Source organism: Myxocyprinus asiaticus, chromosome 1 (genome assembly GCF_019703515.2).
Source record: "Myxocyprinus asiaticus isolate MX2 ecotype Aquarium Trade chromosome 1, UBuf_Myxa_2, whole genome shotgun sequence".
Taxonomy (NCBI): domain Eukaryota; kingdom Metazoa; phylum Chordata; class Actinopteri; order Cypriniformes; family Catostomidae; genus Myxocyprinus; species Myxocyprinus asiaticus.
The window spans coordinates 49895292-49906803 of NC_059344.1; the positions used below are offsets into that span (position 1 = coordinate 49895292).

Consider the following 11512-nt stretch of genomic DNA (forward strand, 5'->3'; position numbering starts at 1 on the left):
GATTTTCAATCACAGCTTTCATGCATCTTGGCATGCTCTCTACCAGTCTTTCACACTACTGTTGGGTGACTTTATGCCACTCCTGGTGCAAAAATTCAAGCATCTCGGCTTTGTTTGATGGCTTGTGGCCATCCATCTTCCTCTTGATCACATTCCTGAGGTTTTCAGTGGGGTTCAGGTCTGGAGATTGGGCTAGCCATGACAGGGTCTTGATCCGGTGGTCCTCCATCCACACTTTGATTGACCTGGCTGTGTGGCATGGAGCATTGTCCTGCTGGAAAAACCAATCCTCAGAGTTGGGGAACATTGTCAGAGCAGAAGGAAGCAAGTTTTCTTCCAGGATAACCTTGTACTTGGCTTGATTCATGCGTCCTTCAGAAAGACAAATCTGCCCAATTCCAGCCTTGCTGAAGCGCCCCCAGATCATCACCGATCCTCCACCAAAAATCCAGATTTGCATGTAAAGTTTAAAAAAACTTGCAAACATGCCTCCAAATGCTTCTTTAGATTTGACGTAGAATCCTTCACAGTTAGCTGGATATTAACTTTTGAAAGGGAGAGTTTACCTTGCACAGTGATTTTTTTGGCCTTAAAAATGAAATTATCTCTGTAAATCCAATGATTAAATGCTGAGGTAGGACGCTCCATCTTCACCTGACTGGCTAGTGGCAAGCCTATCAGTTCTGAGTGCAATACACACAACCCTCCCTCTCTCTTCCGAAAACACTCGAAGACTTACCGAACGTTTATCAGCAGTGTGCTGATCAATAAATTATCAACAATTAACTGCCGCTGCCTTGTTACTATGTAATCATGTAATCCATATATAGTAACTGTAGTCCAAATTAAGATGTAATTTAATCAAATTTCAAGTTCTTGATTTTTGTAATCTGATACACACACACACACACACACACACACACATATATGTATATATATATATATATATATATATATATATATATATATATATATATATATATATATATATATATATATACACACATACAGGGTTGGGGAGTAATAAAATACATGTAACGGGATTACGTATTTAAAATACAAAATATAATTAACTGTATTCCATTACAGTTACAATTTAAATCATTAGTAATTAGAATACAGTTACATTCAAAAAGTATTTTGATTACTGAAGAGATTACTTTGTATTTTATTGTCATTTGTTTCATTTAATATTTATTCCTTTCAAATAGAAAACATTTATACATATAAATGATACGATCAAAAGTACATTTGAACAGCGGTGAAACACTTTCTTATGATGTGTTACATTCATATGAGAAGACAGATAATTTTGAAGTAAGTTTGGAGCAGAGGAAATAGAAATAAACCTTGTGTAAATTGTCAGATTTACGCTAAACTAAAATGCTATTTCAAGCCATTTTACATGCACATGTTACCAGACAATTTTTTTATCAAGAAAATTCACGATGGATCATAATTTCTTTTTTTCTAATAAAACCTTTGATATTAGGGCAAAAATCATATTCTTGATCATAATTCAAAATAAAAATAAAAAAAAGCCTTAAAACAAGATCAATTAGATTTATCTTGTTTTAGAAACAACACTGCAAAAGATAATTTGGTTTTTCAGAGAATGTATTTTTAACATGTGTATTTTGTCTTACTGTACGTGCAGAGTTTTTATAGTCAAAACAAGTGAAAAAATCTACCAGTGCTGAAGAAGTAATCCAAAGTATTTAGAAAACATTACTGACCTTTTACAGCATGTATTCTGTAATCTGTAGTGGAATACATTTCAAAAGTAACCCTATATATATATATACAAAAGTTAGTTCCGGTCCTCGAATCTGATTGGATGAGAGACATTCCATGAGTACTGATGTCTCAGAACATCAGCACTTACTCGGACGCTTCACTGTTTGTATCACTCCGCTTGTGTTCATACTATTAACTAAAGTGTAAGAGCAGTGCAGATGTGTAAAAAGCTAGATGTGTCTCTTTACATTTATTTTTGTGACTTTGCAGATTTTAGCCAGCAGGTGGCAGAAAAAGACCATTTATGTGTGTAAATGAGTCAGCAGAGGTGATGTGCATTGCCAGTCAGTCAGTATTTTCATTTATCGGCACTCTGTGATTACTTGGATTACTACTACACTACTAAAGATGGAAAAAAAACAGATTTAAACTAACAACTTCAGCATTAAGGCTTATCACAACTGAGAGACACAACAGGCTGATTAATTAAACAAACTCAAGCACTTACCTCTTACCAGAGTTTCCACATTGGAGAGGACATACTGTTAAAAATGGTGGAGGACATTGCGGTTTCTATAGTGAATGACTCTTGTGCACCAGCTCCTGTGAAATAGAGAGGAATACCCCTGCTTGGACTGCTATTTTTCCACATTGGATGCATTTGACAAAAATAACATTATCTTTAGAAAGCTGACTAACACACTACAGCATCTCTGCTTGGGAGTGGAAACAGACGCAGGTGATCACATCGCTCCATCTCTTTCTCTCTCGCTCTCTCTCTCTCTCTCTTTCTCTCCCTCTCTCTCTCTCTCTCTCTCACACACACACACACATCCTTGTTTCTCATCCTTTAATACTAGTTCTAAAGTGACGTTTTTGAGAGGCTTGGATGCATCATTTGGTCTGAACCAGCAACGGCAGATTCTGATCCATCACGTAAGAAAGTAGTTCCATGCACAAATGCGTTTTTATGACCGTACTCAGTTTTTCCTAATTTTTTTAACATTTACTTGTTCATTAAATTGTTGTATATAAGCAATATCACACTTGCAATCGTGCTATATGGCCCTAAATCAGCATTGCTGTGATTACCGGTTATCAGAAATTAACTTTCCCATTAAAGGGTATGGGGCAGTTATTGGCACCTTGATTTGATTTTTATATAAAAAAATTTTTTTTTACTTTTATGAAGGCATATTTTATTCTCAACATTAAAAAAAGATACTGTTTGCATAATTGTAGTGCGAATTTATTACCTCTTATTGTCATGTTCTTCTTTACATGAGTTTTATTCATAAAACCACCTTATGGTTGTTTTTTAATGGGGCTAAAGGCCCCATGGGATAAAAGGTGCATTTTATTTTCTCCCTCTAAATAGCAACAAAAACTACCACAGCACTTTCCTAAACACCTGTTTGTCACTATACAATTAAACAGTTTCCTGATCCATGAGATCATTGTGTGCAACCTCTAAAGTTTGATTTTGAGGCAATTTTATATAATATTTAAACATTTAAAAATGTGCAAAGTTATATAGCCTATGAAAACCCCTGAAATTACCAAATTTATTTTGAGAAAAAATACTTATTTGTTATTTTAAGTTTTGCTGAATGTAATTTAATTGTAAAAAATTATAATTAATAAAATAATCCCGTTGCATAGATTTGTTATGAAAATTTTTCAAAATGTAAATATTAATTATATATTAAATGTTCAAAAAACTATATGTATATCAAAATGTAACTATATTGTAAAATATTATACAAAATACTTGCATATCCCATAAAATCATATAAATGAATTTATGTGGGTCAGAATGGGTGCGATGTTTTACTCACGCCCCTCGTGAGCTTGTCCCGTTGCCTTTGGCTGAAGGCGCAGCTGAGGTCTGTGGAAAGCTGTCTGGCGACTAGGAACTGCGGGTTTTTCATGGGGCCGTTATGCAGAATTAACATTCATGACGTGCAGAAGTGGAGACGGTGTTTGGGGTGCGCTGGATGCTTGTATTTTGTTCAAACTATCTGTCAAGACATTGTTTCAAGCGGAGATCACTGAAGACTTGCGTTATGAGGACACCTAACATTTGGAGCGGGCACATATAGCTCGAAAAACAAGGAGAAGACATGCATTTCTGGGCAGCCTAATAATAATGACAGCTTTCTAAATGCGTCCAATTTTCGAACAGCCAGGAACAATGAGCAGTGGTTCTAGCAACTTTCTGCTCGTTCCTATACCGGAGTACCCTGTATTAGACTGTGTGCCCAACAAAAACGTTAAAATAGTTGTTCTTGGAGCAAGCAACGTCGGAAAAACAGGTAAAAGGATAAAATGCTGTTTCCTTTAATAGGCCAATACAAAATCATGCTTATTACATTTTATATATGATTGTAACTCATTCTAACAGGACATGTTGGTCTTATGTTTATGAATTCATTCTGTTTTAAGAATATCCAAACTAAATATAACGGCAAACATGTTTCTAATTATGAAAAACTAATTATAAAAATCAAAATGATAATATTTGGAATATTAAAACAAAATATAGCCTAATGGTTGGTTGCGACACACTGACACACTACTTGTGCATGAGATGTGAGTGACATGTTGCCTATGATAGAGAGAGAGAGAGAGAGAGAGAGAGAGAGAGGGAGAGAGAGAGCAATTACACTGTAGTATGTTGATACTATGGTTTACATTTTCAGCTCTGATTGTAAGATTTCTTACCAAGAGATTCATAGGAGACTATGAAGCCAACACAGGTAAGCCATTTCATAAAACAATGATATACTGTATACTGTACACTTTGCAAACTTTCTGAAGATGACTTGTTCAACATGTAAACTTCATTTACAGGAGCCTTGTATTCAAGGAAGATTCATTTGGATGGGGAGCAAGTTTCTTTACAAGTGCAGGACACGCCATGTGTCTCAATACAGGTACCTCCAAATCACATTACCAACATTAACTTCATCTTTCAGCTAAACTTCCATTAAAAGGATTGTGTCTATGGTGCTTTATCAGTCATTTAGATCATTCAGTCATTGCCTGTGGGATCCCTGCATGCTTTAGATGAACTGTGGGGAATATTAGTTCAAACATTTGGCCTGTAAACAAAGTATGCAGGCCATGAGATAAAGAGGGTGTGTTCAGCCCTAAGCTCATTAGTCTGACTCATGCGTACTCAAGAAGATGTTCAGCAGTTGAAAAGCTCTCGTCAGCTGAATGAATCTGATCCTGGCTGAAGCTCAGAAGTAAGTAAGGTACAATGGGTCTAAAGGCACCCCTTAAGGAAAATATTGCGGGGGGAATTTATGTAATATTACATAAATTTGCAATATTATATTTGGGCCTTTAGCCCTGTTGTACCCTATTAATAGCTGCTCTGATGATTAGAGTAGCCCTTCTGGGTCCATTATTGCCTAAAAGAATGATTATAATAGTAATTGTTCAAATAAATTATTATTTAATTGAAATGAATATTTTTTTTGAATGCTAACTAATTCTCTCCTTTCTTTGTATATAAAAAGGATCAGTTTTATTTTCAAATATCAGGTAACATTGTTTACTAGTAATTTTGTCCAACTAATCTTTAATACTGACTATTTGATATTTTCAGGATGATGCAGAGGGTCTTTATTGTCAAGAGCAGATCAACCGCTCCATATACTGGGCAGATGGGTATGTGCTTGTCTTCTCCATCACTGACCTCAAAAGCTACCACACCATCCAGCCACTCTACCAACATGTGCGACGAATCCACCCCAGTGGCAACATACCTGTCATCATTGTGGGCAACAAAAGCGACTTGCTGCGTGCCCGGCAGGTCCCGGATCACGAAGGTAAGGCGCTTGCTGATGAATTGGGAGGGCCATACTTTGAGGCTTCGGCCAGGGAGAACCATGAGAGCGTCCAGGCTGCTTTTCTGCATCTATGTCACGAGGTGAGCCGAGCACTGGGAGGAGGAAATGGGGAGAAGAGGAAAGGAGGACTACACCTTGCCAGACCAAAGAGCCCGAACATGCAAGAGTTGAAGAGAAGGTTCCGGCAAGTTCTGTCATCCAAAGTGAAATCAGCTACTGCACTGTGATGATGATTATGATAAATGTGACTGCAGAGAATTCAGAAAGTTTTCAGAATAACAACTTGCTGTTGCAAAAGCGTTCAAGATTGTGAAACACATGGAACAACATTAAAACTTGCCAGCTGTTTTTCCAAGTATTCATACAAGATGCATGGTGAGATTCACTCTCTCTGGGTGAACTGTGACACATGGGACTCCTAGTATTGCCATTTTAATCAAATGTTTTAAAATCATTAAAGGCCTGGTTTTGATTATCTGTTTCAGCTGCTATCATTCATGTTTTCCAGGGTTATTATTAATTTCTTTAGTAACATGATATTATATTGACTGCTAATATTTTAGTGAGAATTAAAAAATGAGATTGGTACTACTACGTATTTTGTCCTAGCCCACTACTGTAAGCAAGAATGAATAGAATTTTTCTTTGACTAAGGCTGTTTATTACATTGGAAGTAACAAAATAAAACAAACCATTTATGTAGGGCCATTTATTTGACACATGTAAATACGTTAGACAACAGCAGTCATCCCTACAAGGTTCTCATGATGCTTGGAATAGTTTCCTAAATGTTATTTAAGGATAGTCCCAAAATTTTAACTGACAGTGGGCGACATTATCCAGCTATGTTCTTTTATAATCATATCGGAGGAAGAGGTTGTTAACTGGTGATTCCCATGACCTTTGACCTACTTACACTGTGTCAAGGGCTTTAAGTGTGCAGTGTCGTTTTGTAGAGTGTTTCCTTTGCTTGTTCTTTCCAGATGTCCCACTCAGCCATTCAAATGGACATTTGTTTATCCCGCAGGACAGATGAAGTTGCATTCCTTTGCAGCAGGTCTTGGAGTCCTGGAATGAACTATTGGTTATCCACTAAGTGACCTTTCACCTTTTATAAATTACTTTTCTTCCCGTCACCTAATTGTCTAATGAAAGAATATCAGGATCAGAATGGGATCAGCCTGTTCCACTCTCCCAAAGTGAGATACTTTGACAAAGTAAACGGCAGATTTGTGGTAAGATGAATATGCTGTGTTGATTTAACTTCTTTCACAATAAGCATGGCTTGGTCTGTTTTCTCTCTTGCTCTCCTTCTCTTTCTTTTACATAAACCCACAACTTATAATACATCTCGTGTCAACATCCCACTGACAACTGACCCCCATTATTTTAACTGAAATTTCCTCATATCATTCTCAAATATTTTAAACTAGAGAACGGCTCAGTTCTCAGAACCTGTTGGCTTAATGCCAGTGTTAGAACTTCCCAAAACCAGCTTGTTAAGCATTAGTTCAAATGTAAACCAGCTGTGGGTGTCTCTGAGGCTTAACTGTTCCACGTTAATAGTAGTTTCACTTCATCCTTTGCAGAAAACGTATAATTTTAAAAGAACAGCCCTTAAAAATCACTCACATTTACACTGTACTTAAATTTTTTTTTAAAAAAGTATAAAAAAAAAAATGGTAAATTGGGTCTTAGGCACACTTGGCTTGAATTTGATGGAAGAACACAGACTCATATACACTGTTACAAGAGAATGTGCAAATACACACATTGAAATAACAGATGTAGGCTATTCCTCTAAAAAAAATTCTCATCAAGTATAAGCATTTAAGGATTAGACAGCATAAGTGCAGGGCCATTCCAAGACTGGGCAGGGCCCTGGTCAAATTAGAATGCAGATCCCCCTCGGTAACACTGTTTACACCTCTCTAACGACTGCCCAGCATAAGTGTACACATTATAAGTGCTGCACTTTCTTGTATGATTTGGGGGAAATACATTGCATTGTAACACTATTATTTATTTTAATAGATGTAGAGAAAATTAAAATGCGTAAGTACTTGTTATCTGGTCTGACCTTAACATTTCAGTACAGTTCTAAAATTCGGAGTGATCTGATGCTTTTGTTGATTAGATCACAAGCCTGAATCAGTGGCTTCTCCCCTCTAGTTTGTACAGCACAGATTTAATAAACCATCTTTTGGCATTATGACTATGAATGGCTTCCTGTGCTCTGTTATGCTCTGACAAAATGAGAAAGACAGCAGGACTTCTTATTTCATAAGGAGTATGAGTTAGTGATTGTGCTTATTTTTTCATTTGGGAGTGCTGGTAAAGGAAGTTTGAATTCTCAGAAGAGTGTTATTAGATGAGAAACAGCTGTGATGTGAATCAGTTATAAGAGACTTTTTTCTACTTCTGAGTTCATTACGTTATCACAGCAACAGGAAGCATGACCAACACAATTCCCAAAGGAGGACTGGGGGTGGAGGAAGGAGTGAGAAATACTGAAAGTGAGAGGAAGGGAAGGAAGTCAGGCAAAATGTTAGAAGGAGAGAGAAAGGAGAAATATCTAAAATATACTTAAAGGGATAGTTCACCAAAAAAGAAAATTCTCTCATAATTTTTAGAAGAATATCTCAGCTCTAAAGGTCCTTACAGTACAAGTGAACGGTGACTAGAACTTTGAAGCTCAGCATAAAAGTAACCCATAAGACTCCAGTGTTTAAATCTATACAGTATATTCAGAAGCGATATGATAGGTGTGATTGAGAAACAGATCTATATTTAAGCCATTTTTCACTATAACTCTCCACTCTCACTGTCACTTCCACATTCTTCTTTTGTTTATGGCAATTTGTGCGTATTGTCACCTACTTGTCAGGGCTGGTCAAAGGTGGATTCATTGTTCATTGTTTGAGCAATGATGTTTGGTTGAAGTGCAGTTTGATTAACTACTTTGCGAGATTAACCCTTGTTAGATTCGGAGTGCTTCATTGATATATTGATGTGTAGTTTACCACAATTCAGTCAAGGATCATTCTCTCTAAATTTACTATGTTCACCATTTATCTGTTTCTGTTCTTTTTTGTTTAAGGTACAGGTTTTTCTTAATGGTGTAAATTCTCCAGCTCCTTCAGGGATGAAGGAGGTGAAAATCTCTTTCACATTCTGCACTCCACCATCATTAAAATTAAATTATGTTTAACAAAGGCCCCTGCCAAATAGAAGCCATTTTCAAATAGAATAGAATACAATATTATGGTATTAACAGCTATCCTGTGAAGTGTCACACATACACACACACACACACACACACACACACACACACACACACACATACACACACACACACACACTTTCTTATACACAAGAACATTACTTACAACTATAAATATACAGTATAATATTATGAATGCATGTTCATGTACATTTATATAAACATATATACACACACATAAAAGGGTAGATCTGTATCACCAAGCACTGTTTTAAAATGATCTGCTGGTTACTACAAAAGAAAAGAATAACATCAAGTCTCTGAACTCCATTTGCCTGCCTATATAAGCCCCAGCATGACTATTCTACAAACTACATTCTAGTCTGAACTGATTTAGAGAGTTTCCATTCCTTATTATTTCAGTAGTTATAATTGATATGTTGGATTTATTTGTTATTCTGGATGGCATTTGGGACCAGAAATAGCCAAAATTGTTAAAATAACTTGAGTGCAGACTACTTTAGTATTTAGAACTGTATTTTAGTACTTTAGTATTTTCAACACCATCATCCCATCTATTCTCCGGACTAAATTACACCAACTCTCTGTTCCCATGTCCATCTGTCAGTGGATCACCAGATTACCGACGGACAGGCAGCAGCTAGTGAGACAGGGGAAATTCACTTCCAGCACATGTACAATCAGCACTGGTGCCCCCAGGGATGTGTGCTCTCCCCACTACTCTTCTCCCAGTATACCAATGACTGCAATGCCAAGGACACCTGTGTCAAGCTCCTGAAGTTTGCAGACGACACTACTTTCATCGGCCTCATTCAAGATGACGATGAGTCTGTATACAGAAGGGAGGTTAAACGCCTGATTCACTGGTGCAGTCAAAACAACCTGGAGCTGAACACGCTAAAAACAGTGTAGATGATTGTGGACTTTAAGAGGAACACCCCGACATTAACCCTGCTCAATATTCTAAACAGCACTGTGGCAGCAGTGGAGTCATTCAGGTTCCTGGGCACTACCATCTCACAGGACCTGAAGTGGGACACCCACATTGACTCCACTGTGAAAAAGGCCCAGCAGAGGTTGTACTTCCTTCGCCAGCTGAGGAAGTTCAACCTGCCACAGGCGCTGCTGATACAGTTCTACTCAGCAGTCATTGAGTCTGTCTTCTGGACTTCAGTAACTGTCTGGTTTGGTTCAGCTACGAAATCGGATATCAGAAGACTACAAAGGACAGCTCAGACTGCTGAGAGGATTATTGGTTGCCCCCTGACCTCCCTTCAAGAATTGTACACTTCCAGAGTGAGGAAAAGGGCTGGAAAAATCACTCTGGACCCCACTCACCCTGCCCACTACCTTTTTGAACAGTTGCCTTCTGGACGGCGCTGCAGAGCACTGAGCACCAGAACCATCAGACACAGGAACAGTCTTTTCCCTCAGGCTTTCCATCTCATGAATAGCTAAAACTGCCCCATTGAGCAATAATTATGTGCAATACACAGCTTAGTCTATTTATATTTATCCAACATACCATACCCCTTCTGCCATACATTCCCTTGCATCTGGATATATATATATATATATATATATATATATATATATATATATATATATATATACAGTGTATATAATCTTATTGTGTATTTCTATATATACTTCTATTTTCTATTCACTTTTTATTTGTAGTCTATTTTTTTTAATTACTATCTCTTGTTGCTGTATTGTTTGTGCACTGAAAGCTTCTGTCACCAAGACAAATTCCTTGTATGTGTAAGCATACTTGGCAGTAAAGCTAATTCTAATTCTGATTCTGATTCTAGATCTGAGCATCACCTTCATACCTGCAATGTCTCCAGTCTGTCAACCGAGGTCATTCTTTCCACAAAACAGATATTTTAATCACTGTAATTAATTATCTGTCTTATTTCTTGTACATAACTTGAGTGTATAAATTGTCACTTCTTTCCTGTTTTACATGATGTTTTGAAAGTGTTCTTGCAGCATAATTCGAGAAGTACTGTTTTCTGAAAATTCAAACACATTGTCAGTGCTTGCTGCCACTTGTATGTATTGCCCAGATACTTACTAAGATAGTACTGACTTACTAAGATGACCAGATTTCTAAAACATGAAAATTGGGGAAATTTCTAATTCAGCGATAAATATTTAATTGCAATTCCCATTACAATTATGTATGAATTGAAATAAAATGGGTACATTCCAGTTTTGTCTATATTGTTCATGGTAGCTAGGTACAACCAAGGTTGGTTGGTTTTCATTCTTTGTTGAATAAACTCATTCTTTGTGAAACAAAAAATTCAGAATGTAATATAATACCAAACCAAGCAATAAAAGCACCATGACAAATTGTGTGCTATTTTTCGTTTACTATAAGCAGTTTTTCTTCTCATTCCTGTTCCAGCTTGATAACATGATTTCCTCATGCAATAATGTCTATGTCAATCACATAACCTTGGAAAGGAGAGAATGAGATGCTGTGTCAGAAGCTGACACTATGGGAGAACCCTTCAGGGGACAGGACTTTAAACCCTATACCATCAAGCAAATTCAATTGGCTGGTGAAGCTTGGCGCTCCACCTATGCTGACATCATTGTGAGCATATAAGCAGGAGCCCAGTTTCACACCCTCAGGATTTTCTGAATGAAAGGAAGGAGA

The 11512-nt window shown here is 37.0% G+C and overlaps 1 protein-coding gene across 6 annotated transcripts; it reads left to right on the forward strand.

Moving 5' to 3' along the window:
• Positions 1-3585: 3585 nt before the first annotated feature.
• Positions 3586-11193, forward strand: LOC127445999 (ras-like protein family member 11A-like). Of its 6 annotated transcripts, XR_007898081.1 has the most exons (7): positions 3586-4052; positions 4440-4496; positions 4591-4673; positions 5354-5972; positions 6625-6832; positions 8698-8751; positions 9449-11193. XR_007898081.1 is itself a non-coding variant. In XM_051706579.1 (4 exons), the coding sequence occupies exons 1-4, from the start codon at positions 3902-3904 to the stop codon at positions 5822-5824; spliced, it is 762 nt and encodes a 253-aa protein (XP_051562539.1). In that variant the 5' UTR covers positions 3586-3901; the 3' UTR covers positions 5825-6618. The 6 variants fall into 6 exon arrangements, 1 of the variants encoding a protein (XP_051562539.1); XR_007898083.1 differs by lacking the exon at positions 8698-8751; XR_007898084.1 differs by lacking the exon at positions 8698-8751 and having other exon boundaries at positions 10656-11193.
• The last annotated feature ends 319 nt before the right edge of the window (positions 11194-11512 follow it).

Coding starts and splice junctions, on each gene's coding strand:
- LOC127445999 (XM_051706579.1), top strand. CDS start 3,902: ATGCGTCCAATTTTCGAACAGCCAGGAACAATGAGCAGTGGTTCTAGC. Junction 4,053..4,439: donor AAGCAACGTCGGAAAAACAG/GTAAAAGGATAA, acceptor TTACATTTTCAG/CTCTGATTGTAAGATTTCTT. Junction 4,674..5,353: donor CGCCATGTGTCTCAATACAG/GTACCTCCAAAT, acceptor TGATATTTTCAG/GATGATGCAGAGGGTCTTTA.